General features: G+C 39.7%; 1 protein-coding gene across 2 annotated transcripts in view; it reads right to left on the reverse strand.

Annotated features, from left to right (window-relative positions):
- Positions 1–17074, reverse strand: part of ACC (acetyl-CoA carboxylase) — a 391497-nt gene that overhangs the window by 316914 nt on the left and 57509 nt on the right. The window contains exon 1 of one of the 2 annotated variants that reach the window (XM_067135321.2): positions 2108–2218. The exons of the other annotated variant lie outside the window; for it this stretch is intronic. Within the exon in view, the coding sequence (XP_066991422.2) occupies positions 2108–2111 (4 nt within the window). The 5' untranslated portion in view covers positions 2112–2218. Of the gene's footprint in view, positions 1–2107; positions 2219–17074 lie in introns of those variants that run through there. 2 annotated transcript variants of the gene reach the window in all.

The raw sequence follows: 17074 nt of genomic DNA on the forward strand, positions 1-17074 counted from the left end.
CATGACTTAAAAGTGGGTGTTTGGTGTGCGAAGTATATGGACAATTTCCTTCTATGAAACTTTTACTTCTTTTGGATATGTAAAATATTATTCATCTTTCCCCCGCCCCCAAGGAACTCACCGAAGACGGAGCGCTATGGAGCAACAACTCACTCTGCTAGAAGTTTGCCTCCTGCACTTAATGAAGTATTTTATAACCGTGTAATCAGCCGTGGCTGCTTGTGAGTCATTGGACAAGAATATAGACTCGTTTACCAGTTAGTTACAGAATATTCTTATGTTCAATACTACCCTGACTAGATTGCCCGGGATAAACCGAAGATAATTTTTTTTCTTTGGGGTACCTAATCTCAAGGGAAAAAATATAACGAAGAAAATATTCACACGATGGCAAAAATAAAAGATTAAAATCCACCAAACGACAATTTCAGTATAAGAGATGGCATCCAGCGTGTACCAAATCTGTTTAAAAGATGTCAAATGTATATACTTACATATTAATTTCCATCTTCACTTACATTATATGTGTGCACTACTAACTGACCAGTCACTCGCCTTATCCTTACACGAAATAATACTGTGTGGTGCATACACTGAACAGCTATACTTCTCCAAGAAATACACGTATAACGAAACCGTTAAAGACAGCCTAGGCTGCGCAGTTGGTTAGGCACTGGCTTTCTGTTCCCGAGATCATGGTTCGGTATCTGACTACGTCGATGGTAATTAAGGGTCTTTAAATGCGATAGATCCGAGTGGCAGTTTTTCTATCGGTTAAGAATATTAGGACAAAATTTCGACTCCTCTGCAACATACAAACTTTTTGGGGGGTCTTAGCAGGACAGAGAACTTTTATAAGAACTTGTTAGTAAACACTGTTTTTAGTACATCTTTTCCTGAAACACGAATTCCTAAAATTAATAAACAGTAACACAACTGCTCGAATATTCTTCTTTTCCCCGGCCTTTTCTCATTTATCCAGGGTCAGCATTTTGTGCGGATTTAGCCCAGTTTTACACCAAATATCCTCCCTGACACCAACCGTATGTGGAGGGATGTATTCATTATTGCGTGTTTCTGCGATGGTTTGTAGTGTGATGTGTCGTATGTAGAATGTGTATTAAGACGAACATAAACACCCTGCTCCCGAGCTAGAGGAATTAACCAGACGAAGTTAAAATCTCCGGAACGGCCGCTCCCGAGCTAGAGGAATTAACCAGACGAAGTTAAAATCTCCGGAACGGCCAGGAATAGATCGCGGGGCCCTCTGAATCGATCACTCAGCCATGGAGAAAACTTCACAATTGAGAAAAGAAAACAAATGTTGCCCAAGAAGTGATGCAGATGAAAAACAGAAGAGAGAAACTAAGCTCCAGCCTATCAGTACAAGATTCTCTTCGGTGCCCGCTGGTCAACAACCACGTCCAATAACTCTCAAGTGAAATTTATTATATTTATTAATACAAATTCCCCCATGATGAGGCTGCCCCGAGGACAAAGTATGTCGACTACACAGTATTTTGTCTTCTCAGTTACTGGTGAGTTTGCTAATGTGCCAGATAGAAATAACCACCACAAGGCTCAGGAATAAATTTGCAATGAATTTGGGATTTGGCATGGTTCTTCAAATGTTATATAGATGATGGCGGAGAATGGTTACCGAAAACAGTTGGAGGCTTGGAATACTGAATTCTGATGGACAACACAAATTTCGTAGTAGGATTTTCAGCTGGATGTAGTGTACACTTAATACACGCCATACACGTTTTCAACAACATGATGTTGGAGGGATGTTCAAATTTTGATAAATTACTTCTGATATTCTTATAATTCAAAATAAAAACAAAAATAAATGACACGTGCACAGAAGGTGAGAAGAAAGAAGTCCTCTATATCACTCTCTCTCAAGAAAATTGAATTAAAGTCAACAAAGACCTTTTAAAGTGTGAACATCAATGAAATAAACTGGAGCACAGTAACTTGTTAGTTACAATATTTCACCAAGGATTTCTTGTATAGTCTACTTCAACCCGAGAATATTCACAGAATAATAACGACCAACTGTGTGACGAGCAAACTTATATCTGAACTTAATAATTGTACTTACCCATCAGAGTTTCTTGTCAAGATTAGCCTACTCACAGAATCACACTGACCAATACTCGTCAATCTGAGGAGACGAGTAAGCTAATCTTCAGAAACATGTGAACAGCACACACTCAACTCGAGCAAGGGCACGCACAACACACTAGCCGCCATGACGCAATCCAGTAGATTATCTTTGCGACGTACCCTACCCTACATGCGGTAAGACAACACAAGACTTACCTTCAACTAATAGCACGGAGCAAGGTCTCAGATTTCAGACCTGAACAATTTGAGTAACTTTGCATTACTGCGTTTCTCGAATATTTTACAACCACCTTACCAGTAAAATTAGTAGATGTTGAAAATCCTTGTTTTATTTTTAATGGAAGAGTATTTATAGTAATAGAATCGAATTCTAACTCTACTCAATTACTTATAATGTTGAATAAAAAATTTACTCTACACAGGGTTGACGCAAGACGTCAGGAAGGGCACGCCACCATAAAACTGGACTAAATCCAAGTGCCAACTCCAATACATCGGGGAAAAGGCCAGGAAGAACAAGAATGAACTTAATAGAATATATAATTGCAATTAGAGAATAACCTAAAACATTACTATCTAATTCAATGGGAACTGACACAAAACGATTAAAACTTAGAACACAAAAGTTGGATATCAAGCCAAACGATTGACACCGTAACAAGCATATTATTCTCAAGACTTAATAGGTACCCTATTTCTTGTACTGGATTTCGATTCTTGTTTCCACAACAGAAGATTAGCTTGTACAAGTAGCTATAATAATAATAATAATAATAATAATAATAATAATAATAATAATAATAATAATAATAATAATAATAATAATAATAATGTTATTTGTTTTACGTCCCACTAACTACTCTTTTACGGTTTTCGGAGACGCCGAGGTGCCGGAATTTAGTCCCGCATTAGTTTTTTATGTGCCAGTAAATCTACTGACACGAGGCTGACGTATTTGATCATCTTCAAATACCACCGGACTGAGCCAGGATCGAACCTGCCAAGTTGGGGTCAGCAGGCCAGCGCCTCAACCGTCTGAGCCACTCAGCCCGGCTTTACAAGTAGCAAAATGACAATGGCCAGACTGTGTCTGTGATATTCTTAACGATGTTGCGCGATAATCATCCTCCAAAAAAAAAAAAAAAAGACTTGTGATAAAAACAATTTTTTCGCGTGGAATCATCTCAGAAATGTCCACTCCTTGGCTGAATGGTCAGCGTTGAGGCCTTCGGTTCAGAGGGTTTCGGGTTCGATTCCCGGCCAGGTTGGCGATTTTAATCGCGTCTGATTAATTCTTCTGGCTCGGGGACTGGGTGTTTGTGTCTGTCCCAACACTTTCCTCTTCATATTCAGACAACATACCACACTACCAACCACCACAGAAACACGCAATAGTAAATACATCCCTCCACATAGGGTTGGCGTCAGGAAGGGCATCCGGCCGTAAAACAGGTCCGAATTCACAAGTGCGACACAGTTCGCACCCGCGACCCCACAAGTGTGGGAAAAGTGGTAGAAAAATAAGAAGAATCATATCAGATATCAGTACACACCCGTCTCGTTCAGTAACTGAGAAATTTATTCTTCTGCTCTGTCTACCAGTCTACAAAAGTAACAAGAATGAATGTACCGTCTCCCACGTCTTCATTTTTAACCAGAGAGCGAAGAGATGAAATGTTAGACAAATTCCCTACAGCTGGCTAAAGTATAGGAGAGGAGTGCATTTTAAATATGATATCTGACGCTATAGTTCAGTATTGTTTCAACTATAACACTGTATACAGTACCAACAATTTCTTCCCAAAAGGTGTGCTGTTTCTGTTTTGTTTTTTGTTTTTCTTTTTCCTTTCTCTTTTGGGAACCTTACAACCATTCTAACGTAGCCTATGCTTCCTTCTGTTCCTTTTTTAGTCGGAATAATAAGAGAAACTTAAAACAGGCATTTACGTATCGTGTAGGAGGATACAGTTCATTTTACAATGAAACATCCCAATGTCAAACGTTTCCTCATAAAATAGTTATCCAGGTATCTGTTCTAGGACTATCCATACACTAATGACTGCCATCGAAGATCGTTTCTTTCCTTTGTGATCTTCAGAACTTGGAGGGCCAAGAGCTACTTCAGTCAGAGAATTGAGTTTATCTGAACCCAAACTGCAAGGTAGCATCAAACAATATGGCAACAAGAGCTCGCGCAGAGAACATTTTATAGGCAGATATAAGGATATACAGTAATAAGGCACCGACACACATTACTATTCAACATAGTCATTATTCTTGTCCAGGCACATGTTTCAACGGTACGCCAAGGCACCGATGCCAGCATTGGAAAAATGCGTCCAATCCGTCAAGTCACGCCATGACGGCATGCTGAACGACCGTATCGTCGTTGAATCGCTTACCGCCCAGGTACTTCTTCAATAGTCCGAAGAGACGGAAATCACTGGGTGCCTGGTCGGGGTTGTAGGGAAGATGGTCCATTAGCTACCACCGGAAGCGCCGTAACAGTTTACGCGTGCTGTTGGCTGAGTGCGTCTGCCGTTGTCGAGGAGAAACATGAAGTCCAGGTGCCCAATCCATGATACGAAAAACACCCCCAAAACATCACAGACCGACCTCCGGCTTGAACCTGACTTTGCACACATCCAGGATGAAATACTTCTTCTTCTTCTTCTTTTTGCTAGTGGCTTTACGTCGCACCGACACAGATATGTCTTATGGCGACGACGGGGTAGGAAAGGGCAAGGAGAGGGAAGGAAGCGGCTGTGGCCTTAATTAAGGTACAGCCCCAGCATTTGCCTGGTGTGAAAATGGGAAAGCACGGAAAACCACCTTCAGGGCTGCTGACAGTGGGATTCGAACCCACTATCTCCCGGATGCTAACTCACAGCTGCGCGCCCCTAACCGCACGGCCAACTCGCCCGGTATTGCTTCATTTGGCCTTCGGTGCACTCCATGACGTACGCCATTGGAATACAGGGAAAACATGATTCGTCAGACCACATTACGTTCCGCCAGTTAGCTACCGTCCGCGGTCGATGATTTCTAGCCCACTGAAAACGCGCAACTTTATTGCTTGTGTGAGCAATGGCCTCTTGCGAGGTGACCGACTCCAAATGTTCATTGCAATCAGTTCCCGTCGCAATGTTCTCTCGCTAACAGATTGGGATGGACCTTCATTCAATGACTGCAGAAATTCCTACCGGGTTAGGAAGCGGTTTTGATTCACAAGTCGTGAAACGCGTCTCCGGTCCCTCTCAGTCAGGATCTTTTTCCGACCATAATTTTGACGTTGTGTTTCGTGGCCACGTGTAGTACACAACTGTCTGTAGACACGTTGAACAGTCCACTAAGAAACACCAATCAATCTAGCATCTTCACGCACCGTATGGCCCTGGGCACGGCCAAACACGATTGCCCCCTTTTGCCACTCTGTCATCCTTACATCTACCCGTGTTGACGTACACTGTCCGCTTGAAACATCCATGTCTCACTGATCGCTACTGCCTTCTGCTCACGCAGATGCAGTGCGCATGCGGTTGAAGTTGAACACGGGACTCGTTCGCTGCGGCATCTGTACAGGCTTAACGATCTATCTGTGCGTGCACACTAGGGTGACTATATTTGTGTCCGCTGACCTTATTTTCCTATCATATTTTTAAATACTGGTATTATTGCACATTTACACCATTCATCAGAAATTTGCTTTTTCTTCCATATACACCTTAAAAGCCTATATAACCAACGCAGACTAATATGTCCTGTTGCCTTTATCATTTCCATACATATTTCATCATTACCTGCTGCTTTTCCTCTTTTAATTTCTTTAACAGCCATTTCCACCTCTGTCGTTGCAATATCACTCTCCGTTTCTGGATCATCCTCATTTACCACTACTCTCTTCTGCATCATTTCTCACATTCAGGAGTTTTATCGAAGTACTCCTTCCAACTATTCTCTATCTCCTCTGGGTCTATCATTACATTCCCGCTCTCTTCTTTCACCTGTTTTGTGTAGGACTATTTTCTTTTATCTTATTTTTTATCAATCCATAAAATATATTTTATCCACCATTTACATCCTTTTCCAACTCTTGCGCGGATCTCTTTATTATCACTGGTAAATTTCAGAACTTCGCCAGTATTATAGCACTCATCACGAAAGCACACCCGTCAACTTTTGAAAAGGGCTATCATTAAAACTCACGTGCGACAAAAAAATCTAACGAATTTCTACATACCACGGCCTGACGAAAATAATAATACTTCTGGGCTATAAAATAGAATAATCCATGCTTTAAACAGGATATTTCAATGAAATCATATCTACTTACATCATAGGCCAATGATTTGTAGATGAACATAACACAATCAAGAAGAAATCCATGTTAAACAGCAGCAGGCGTGGTGAATATTGTTTGGAGCATACATAACAGGACTTCCTTGACAAATTAAGCAGATATGGAATAATTGAGAAAGGCTTTACACAATCAAACTTGTTTAACGCAACACAGGCAAGAAATAATATAATACACTCTGCAAATCACATACTTTTTTGTTGCTATTTGTTTTACGTCGCACCGTCACAGATAGGTCTTATGGCGACGAAGGGATAGGAAAGGCCTAGGAGTGGGAAGGATGCGGCCGTGGCCTTAATTAAGGTACAGCCCCAGCATTTGCCTGATGTGAAAATGGGGAACTACGGAAAACCATCTTCAGGGCTGCCGACAGTGGGATTCGAACCCACTATCTCCCGGACGCAAGCTCACAGCCACGCGCCCCTAACCGCATGGCCAACTCGCCCGGTAAATCACATACTAGTTCGACTTTAAAGTCATAGTTGTGGCCTTTTAGCTTCCTTCAAAAAATCTTGAGAAAAGATTTTGTTATAACAGGTACCCGAACTCTTGGTCTTCAAAATAGAAATAGACTCCAGAGATTCATTGGACATGGATGATCTAAACTCTGTTGTATTTTTCTTCACAAGGCTGAAAACACGTTCACATTCTGCATTGCTATTGGGTATGGTGAGAATAGAGAACATTAGAAATTCGGTTATACAGTACTTAAGAAGTCCATTGTTCCACGAATTCTTGATATTTGTGCCCAACTGGAATCACTTGCAGCATCTTGATTTGCAACCTGAAGAGCTGTGAACTGGCTCTGAAGCTTATTCACCACCTCATCTGTAGTTTCATTATCTTCCTTGTATAACATGATAGGAAATTTTTCCAAGAAAAAACGAATGGAAGAATACTGTGCATCTTCAATTTTGTCTAACCTAGCAACTTGAGCATGCTTTAACACATCATCCTTGTGTGGAAACTTGTTGATAATGTAGTCACAGACAGTGCAAAAGAAAAGGGATTTATCTGATCCTGGAGATCATTCACTATGTTCGAAGTCTGAATGCCAATAACTAACTCATCACCACTTCTTTGATTTTGAATCAAGTTGCACTCAACTTCAAGCAATGAGGAGCTCTTGGCAATACTGGGCTTAACAAACTTGGTGAACAACTGCTTTTGTAGTGGAAGACATTGCCAAGTTGTTGTCAAAGGTGTACCTTAGCTATCAGAACCTTTCTGACACTGTTTTTTGGACAAGTTGTGTGGCATATGGTATGTGATTCAGCTTCCGTTTGTTCAGCAATCCGTCTGATGTTCCTATCAGGCGGCATGGCCTCGTTTAGTGATTATGCTTAACTTTTGGACACTAGTGTATATGTAAGTACTGGGCGAAATAAGACCGCAATTAATAAAATGCTGCGTTCGTCATTTCACATCAACTATGTTATCAAATGTATTATTCGAACATGCCACAATTCTACTTACCTGGTATTACCCAAACAGATTAACAATACCACAGAAAAAGCGCAAAAAACACTCGGCAGTGGCAATACATGATTCTCGCAAATCTATATACAGTTGAACCTGACTTATACGTATATCAAAGGGAAGAGAAAAAACTACTTGTAACTCAGAATTACTTAGAAATCAGACTTACGCAATACATCACATATTTACTGAAAAACCAATGGAATAGACCTACATGTATAAATCCTTGCAAATAATAAATACATTAAGACAGAAAATATTATTTTGAACTTGGCCCGGCCTTAAAGAAATCATATAATTTGGCTTGTTTCACTTTTCTTGCATTAAGAATATAAACCTCCTTTAGCAAACTTGGTAATGCATTCAAAGCATTTTCACTACAACTTTTCGAACTGATGTAACGCCTAGACACTTCGATTGCACTTAACACTTCACTCAGTTCAGGTGTCAAGATTCAAGTCGTTATCTCCATCTCCAATGTCACTATCGCTTGTAGCTGGTCCATCACCGCCGCGTTGTTGGCATACATCAGCAATAATCTCTTCATCCGGTAGTTCTCCACATACAGCCAGATTGTCATCGAAATGCACAAAAGTATCGAATTCTATTTTTTATACACCCACAGGTAGCGTTAGCTCATTACCAGACAAAACTTCGTCCCCATAATCATAATTAGAGGCAGCCTCTTCTCGTAAGACACCAGTTTTGCAGGAACAGTTGCTGATTGTAAAAGATGACACCTGCTTCCAGGCAGCCGAAATAAAGTTCATGGCTTGTAGCAAATTAATGGAGAGAGGTTCATTTCCTGCATCACTCAGTGTTATTAAATGTTGAAACAGCATTTTTCTATAATGCACTTTGAAATTTGCAATGATGCCCAAATCAAGCGGTTGTAGAACATTGGTACAGTTAGGAGGGAAACATTCCATTCGGACATTCTCCAGAACGATGTGAGGTGGATGTACTGCACATCGATCAATAAGATGAAGGATCTTCTTCTGTTTCTTTTCCATTTTAATGTCCAGTTTTCAACCACTGTTCCATTGGATTCAACTTCCTTAGGTTTTGTTTTCGCACCCTTAAAACACCTCGGACTCTTCGATTTTCTTATCACAAGTGGAGGAAGTTTGTAAGATCCACCTGCATTGGTGGCGAGAAGTACTGTTACACGAATTTTACTTTTCTTCCCTCCGTGGCATGAGTCACCCTTTTCAGCTAATGTCTTATTAGGAAGGAGATTGTAGAATAGGCCTGTCTCATCACAGTTGTAGATGTTTGGAGGCTGATAATCGTTTACGATACTCGGCAGAACCTCCTCTTTCCAGTGTTGCACCGTGACGTCGTCTGCAGATTTTGAGTCACCACAAATTGTTCTCCCTGTAATTCCATGACGATTGCAACCACCCCGATGAAGCCTTGAAAGCAGCAGTGATAGTCATCATTTTAGCTAAATCTATTGCCTTTGCCTTCAGCATGTCTGCACTAATTGGTAGAGCTGCAGCCCGCTTTTACTGGAACCATGTGAAAAGTGCTTTCTCCAAATCTACGTACCATCCTTCTTGCTGACGGCTGCGCTTTGCTGATTTTGAACACAGTTTTAAGAACTCATCCAAAATAGCGTTTCTTTTACTGATGACTGTACACAGCGTGGTATAAGCAATGCCTAAGTCTGAGCGATTTCAGTTTTTGTTTTGTGTGGATTAGCGTCCACTTCTCGTATAACTTTTCCCTTTTCTGTTCTCCATGGCTAATCAAAAGCAACTGAATGACAAAACTACTGTTCAACAGTAAACACCAGATACCGGCATCGTGGACATTTTATTCTCCGTTGTTCCCACGAAAGAAATTCTCATATTCAAACAAATTTACTGTATTTTCTTTTGTTTACGCACCGAAACCGCCCATTTTGCTTACAATGAACCTTAATCTTTGGCGGCGTGTTAAAAACGACGAAGGTAGAGGAGGAGCGAAGGGGGCTCGTCTTTGTTAAGCCGCCAGTAAGTAAGGGTCAACAATGTCACTCGGCAAAACTCTGTTTCAGCACCGATACCCGATCGCTTTATTTCCGCCTACGCCGACAAAGAGGAAACTTCGTAAATACAGTAGTTTATTTTTAAAAAGCACATTCTTATTACAATTACGCAAAACTCAGTTATACTCCACTGGCACTTAATACGTATAACAGCGAATTACGTATAAACGGATTACGTATAAATAAGATTTAATTAACACGATTTTAAATTATATTTTGCCGGGACCTAAAGGAAATTACGTACAAATACGAATTACGTAGAACAGAGTTACGTATAAAGCAGGTTTAACTGTATATATAAAATAAGAGTTTTGTCTGTACATTGCTCAGAATTTGAAAAGAATGGTATTTCTGTATCGGTCATATCCACAGTAACAAGAAAATGCATTTTTTACTTTTCCGTAATTTCTGTCTGTCTGTCTGTCTGTCTGTCTGTCTGTCTGTCTGTCTGTACACGTATCACGAGAAAACGGCTGAAGAGAATTTAATGAAAATCGGAATGTAAAGTCGGCGATGGACCGCTACAATCTAGCCTATAAATTATTTTAATCACGCTGAGTGAAATGGTAGTTTAGGGAAGGCCTGAAATTTTATTCTCAAATATTTATGTTATTAGTGGTCGTGTCTTAATGAAAATCACTAGACAAAGATGGGAAATAATTCGCTACAATATAGGCTATACACGCTGAGAGAAACTGTAGTTTAGGGGAAGGCCTAAAATTTAATTGTCAAATATTTATTTTATTTGTGGTCGTATCTTCACGAAAATTGGTATGCAAAGTCGGGGAGTAGGTCCCTATAATCTAGGCTATGAATAATGTTATTCGCACTGAGTGAAATGGTAGTTTAGGGGAAGGGCTGAAATGTAATCTATATATATAAAATAAGAGTTTTGTCTGTACATTGCTCAGAATTTGAAAAGAATGGTATTTCTGTATCGGTCACATCCACAGTAACAAGAAGATGCATTTTTTACTTTTCCGTAATTTCTGTCTGTCTGTCTGTCTGTCTGTCTGTCTGTCTGTCTGTCTGTCTGTATGTACACGCATCACGAGAAAACGGCTGAAGAGAATTTAATGAAAATCGGAATGTAAAGTCGGGTGATGGACCGCTACAATCTAGGCTATAAATTATTTTAATCACGCTGAGTGAAATGGTAGTTTAGGGGAAGGCCTGAAATTTTATTCTCAAATATTTATGTTATTAGTGGTCGTGTCTTAATTAAAATCACTAGACAAAGATGGGAAATAATTCGCTACAATATAGGCTATACACGCTGGGAGAAATTGTAGTTTAGGGGAAGGCCTAAAATTTAATTGTCAAATATTTATTTTATTTGTGGTCGTATCTTCACGAAAATTGGTATGCAAAGTCGGGGAGTAGGTCCCTATAATCTAGGCTATGAATAATGTTATTCGCACTGAGTGAAATGGTAGTTTAGGGGAAGGGCTGAAATGCAATCTATATATATAAAATAAGAGTTTTGTCTGTACATTGCTCAGAATTTGAAAAGAATGGTATTTCTGTATCGGTCATATCCACAGTAACAAGAAAATGCATTTTTTACTTTTCCGTAATTTCTGTCTGTCTGTCTGTCTGTCTGTCTGTCTGTCTGTCTGTCTGTCTGTATGTATGTATGTATGTACACGCATCACGAGAAAACGGCTGAAGAGAATTTAATGAAAATCGGAATGTAAAGTCAGCGATGGACCGCTACAATCTAGCCTATAAATTATTTTAATCACGCTGAGTGAAATGGTAGTTTAGGGAAGGCCTGAAATTTTATTCTCAAATATTTATGTTATTAGTGGTCGTGTCTTAATGAAAATCACTAGACAAAGATGGGAAATAATTCGCTACAATATAGGCTATACACGCTGAGAGAAACTGTAGTTTAGGGGAAGGCCTAAAATTTAATTGTCAAATATTTATTTTATTTGTGGTCGTATCTTCACGAAAATTGGTATGCAAAGTCGGGGAGTAGGTCCCTATAATCTAGGCTATGAATAATGTTATTCGCACTGAGTGAAATGGTAGTTTAGGGGAAGGGCTGAAATGTAATCTATATATATAAAATAAGAGTTTTGTCTGTACATTGCTCAGAATTTGAAAAGAATGGTATTTCTGTATCGGTCACATCCACAGTAACAAGAAGATGCATTTTTTACTTTTCCGTAATTTCTGTCTGTCTGTCTGTCTGTCTGTCTGTCTGTCTGTCTGTCTGTCTGTCTGTCTGTCTGTCTGTATGTATGTACACGCATCACGAGAAAACGGCTGAAGAGAATTTAATGAAAATCGGAATGTAAAGTCGGGTGATGGACCGCTACAATCTAGGCTACAAATTATTTTAATCACGCTGAGTGAAATGGTAGTTTAGGGGAAGGCCTGAAATTTTATTCTCAAATATTTATGTTATTAGTGGTCGTGTCTTAATTAAAATCACTAGACAAAGATGGGAAATAATTCGCTACAATATAGGCTATACACGCTGGGAGAAATTGTAGTTTAGGGGAAGGCCTAAAATTTAATTGTCAAATATTTATTTTATTTGTGGTCGTATCTTCACGAAAATTGGTATGCAAAGTCGGGGAGTAGGTCCCTATAATCTAGGCTATGAATAATGTTATTCGCACTGAGTGAAATGGTAGTTTAGGGGAAGGGCTGAAATGTAATCTATATATATAAAATAAGAGTTTTGTCTGTACATTGCTCAGAATTTGAAAAGAATGGTATTTCTGTATCGGTCATGTCCACAGTAACAAGAAAATGCATTTTTTTACTTTTCCGTAATTTATGTCTGTCTGTCTGTCTGTCTGTCTGTCTGTCTGTCTGTCTGTCTGTCTGTCTGTCTGTATGTACACGCATCACGAGAAAACGGCTGAAGAGAATTTAATGAAAATCGGAATGTGAAGTCGGGTGATGGACCGCTACAATCTAGGCTATAAATTATTTTAATCACGCTGAGTGAAATGGTAGTTTAGGGGAAGGCCTGAAATTTTATTCTCAAATATTTATGTTATTAGTGGTCGTGTCTTAATTAAAATCACTAGACAAAGATGGGAAATAATTCGCTACAATATAGGCTATACACGCTGGGAGAAATTGTAGTTTAGGGGAAGGCCTAAAATTTAATTGTCAAATATTTATTTTATTTGTGGTCGTATCTTCACGAAAATTGGTATGCAAAGTCGGGGAATAGCTCCCTATAATCTAGGCTATCAATAATGTTATTCGCACTGAGTGAAATGGTAGTTTAGGGGAAGGACTGAAATGTAATCTATATATAAAATAAGTGTTTTGCCTCTGCATTGCTGAGAATTTGAAATGAATGATATTTCTGTATCTGTCATGTCCACAGTAACAAGGAAATGCGTTTTCACCTTTCCGTAATTTCTGTCTATCTGTCGGTCTGTCTGTACACGCATCAATAGAAAACGGCTGAAGGGAATTTAATGAAAATCGGTATGTAATGTCGGGTGATGAACCACTGCAATCTAGGCTACAAATTATTTTATTCACGTTGAGTGAAATGGTAGTTATGGGGAAGGCCTGAAATGTAATTATCAAATAAGTTATTTATGTTATTAGTGGTCGTATCGATAAATGCTACATATTAACATAACTTATGTCATAAGTTAGTAGTAGTAATGTAAGAAGTTATTAAATTTCCGATCACTTATGTCTTATACATTGTTATCGTACCGCATATAAGTTAATCAGAGATATTCATGAATTTGGGTGTTTGTTACTAAGTACATATCAGCGCCAAGTCACGAGAAAATGGTTAAACAGAATTTAGCGAAAATCGGTATGTAAATTCTGAGAATAAGGAACTACAGTCTACGATATAAATAATTTTGCAATTATCTTGACGTCGCACCGACACAGGTAGGTCTTATGGCGACGATGGGATAGGAAATGAATAGTGGTGTGAAGGAAACGGCCTTGGCTTAAAGTACAGCCTGGTGGACTGGTGTGAAAATGGGAAACCACAGAATACCATCTTCAGTGTTGCCGGCATTGGGGTTCGAATCCACTATCTCCCGGATGCAAGCTCACAGCTGCGTGCCCCTAACCACACGGGCAACTCGCCTGGTCGTACCGACTGTAACAGCCTTCCTGTATATTGGCGGGAAGTAGCTAGGGAGTAAGATAACTTTCTTCTTTTGCATGCCATTCCTCTGGTTCATACATTTTATGATATATCTGGTACGTTACACACTGGTTCATCATAGTATTCGAGCTATTCACTCCCTATTCTGAGGCACTGATTGGAATGATAGTGTGCATATTTAACGGAATAATGACAGAGGAGTGTTCACGGCAGTCTGCGACCTGGTTATTCCAGCTCTGGAACTTTGGACTCTTAGATCGGCACCGTAGTACTGTTCGTTGAAAGTGAGAAAGTGTGCGGTTTTTCATTTGATCGAGTATTTTAAATGAAAACATTGCTTTCAATCGCTACATTCCTACTGACGTTTTTGTAATGACCTATGTTGAATTCAGTTAGGAAAACCACCAAGTCAGTCTTTCTGAGAATCCCGTAGCGAAGCACGGGTACGTCGGTTAGTTACGAAATAAACCACGACTGTTTAGTGCCAACGTGCCAGATTAACAGTACCTGTAAGATGTCATATCGGCAAGTAAGATCCCTAAACTGTATGGTCAGCGACACTGAATCGAACCCAACAGTTAGAAAAGAACCAAAAAATCACTACCTTCAGTATTAACAGGGGAGTAAGAGTAAAGTTGTATCCTTAGAGTATAGGCTTACGTGCGAGGGGGGTAGAATCACCTCCTCTACCTGGACTTATCTTTATATTCAAATATATTTACATACTGCTGACTGAATACTTCTGCCTTCTGCAAGTCCTTCAAGTCCTTACAGAAACACAATCCTTTGTTCATTCCTACACAATATGCTCCCTTAAACTTTTCCCAAGCTGTCATAACCAGATTCCATACATCCCTAACTATGTTAGTACCTATTCATGCTGTCCGACTCGTCGGCTGAACGGTCAGCGTACTGACCTTCGGTTCAGAGAGTCCCGGGTTCGATTCCCGGCCGAGTCGGGGATTTTAACCTTAATAATTCCAATGGCATGGGGGTCTTCATCATCATTTCACCCTCATCACGACGCGCAGATCACCTACGGGTGTCAAATAGAAAGACCTGCACTTGGCGAGCGAAACCCGTCTTGAGATATCCCGGCACTAAAAGCCATACGACATTTCATTACCACCTATAAAGTTGTGAAATAAATAAATAAATAAATAAATAAATAAATAAATAAATAAATAAATAAATAGATGACAATAAGTTTAATACAGCCTACCTAATAAAGGATATACCAGCCCTCCTTCCCTCTTCAACAAGAAAATATGGGATCACCTTTGTCGCTTGGGATAATTTCCAAAAGTTGCTGTGCTACCCATTCCTTTGCCTGAGCCACATTGTTGGGTCGTAGACTAAAGAGTGTATTTAAATTGATTCATCTGTGGAGGGTTTGTTTAGAATATCTTTCTTTGAATACACACGAGCAGCGAACACTGACCGAACATCGCTGGTATTCGCTGATGTAGCTTTCACAAAGGGCAGTGTACTCACCGTGAGTGTACTTAAGCTGCTCACGTAACATAAGTTACTGTCCGTCATGACTCTGTAGTTTGTCATTCTGCAGTACCTTGATAATTGTGGGGTTCACTCGAAGTAAATTTGAGTTATTTATTTGCTACAGAATTTGATTTAAAACAGGGACTTTATCACTCTTCATCCCGTCATTCATTATAAATTTGGTTATACGCAATAGGTAAAATGATGATCCCGTCGGCTCCCTGCCCTTATTTTTCTTTGCTGTTGGGGTTTTACATATTATAAGACATTATTGTATTGATGATTTGAGGGAGATGAAAAATCGATGTGTTTTTCATCTCTTATTTCTTATTGGAAGTTTCCCACTTAAAATTTTGTAGCTTCTGTCAAGAAGATCCCGCTTACCTTCGCGAAGTTGTCATTGACGCTTGGCAGTTTATTATACATTTTATAAAACAATATTTCTGAGTTGGGCTGCTTATTGTATTATGTTACATTATTACTGAAGGTATGGCGTTGCCAATGTTGGTGACAGAACTAAACGTGCTATTTTAGAGTGGTTGCTTGTCGACTGGCAAGGGTTTGATTCTAGATAAGTTGAGTAAATAATATAAATAAAAACTCAGTTCTTAATGACGTATTTGCTCGAAATTGTACAAGAAGGATACCGTAGCCATTTGGTACTTCCAGACGCTGTTGTGTTTGGAGTATAATTCCTAATGTGGTGATGGTGGTGGTGGTGGAGCAATGATTATTTTCTTAAGGGGAAATGTAACAAAACAACTATCCCCTCTTAATTTTAATCCGAAAAGAAAAGGGACGACTGGAGATATCGGCGAAAGAAAAGGAAGGTTCACTAAGAGCGTGACAATAAAACACGCCATAGCCTCACAAACCTGCTACTGCCATAGTCTGATGTGACCAGAAATTGTGAAGTCAGTTAGGAAAGACGGCAGTGAACATCCTGGCACAAGCAAGTGGAAACAGTGCCTGACTCAGCTAGGGAGCTCATGGCCACAACTCCCTCCGGGCCCCCGTTTAGTTGCCCTTTACGACAGGCAGGGGATACCATGGATGTATTCTACCGCTCCCACCCACAGGGGAAAATGACTAAATTAATCGAGTGAGTAATTCAAGTGGAACCAGTTACTGATCTATTTACCAGCTCTATAAAACCTATTCTCTGATGATCCTGTCAGTAGATTGCCAGTGATTAGACTGAAATGGATAGAACGAATTCAAAAAGGACCATTCCAGCCTATACTAACACTATATCTCCGGGAAAAATCAGATGTTTTCAGTCTTCATAGTACAGTAAATTGAAATTGCAGGTGTTTTCCTTCATTTCTTCGCCTGAATATCAACAACTAGTAAGCGGCGATGACCATCTATATCTTCATTAGGAGTAACCTTTACATCAGTGGTTCCATACCAGCTGTGTCGTGTCATGTTGTGTGAATCCCTCTTTAAAAAGTAACCT

This window comes from Anabrus simplex, chromosome 1 (genome assembly GCF_040414725.1).
Source record: "Anabrus simplex isolate iqAnaSimp1 chromosome 1, ASM4041472v1, whole genome shotgun sequence".
Lineage (NCBI taxonomy): Eukaryota > Metazoa > Arthropoda > Insecta > Orthoptera > Tettigoniidae > Anabrus > Anabrus simplex.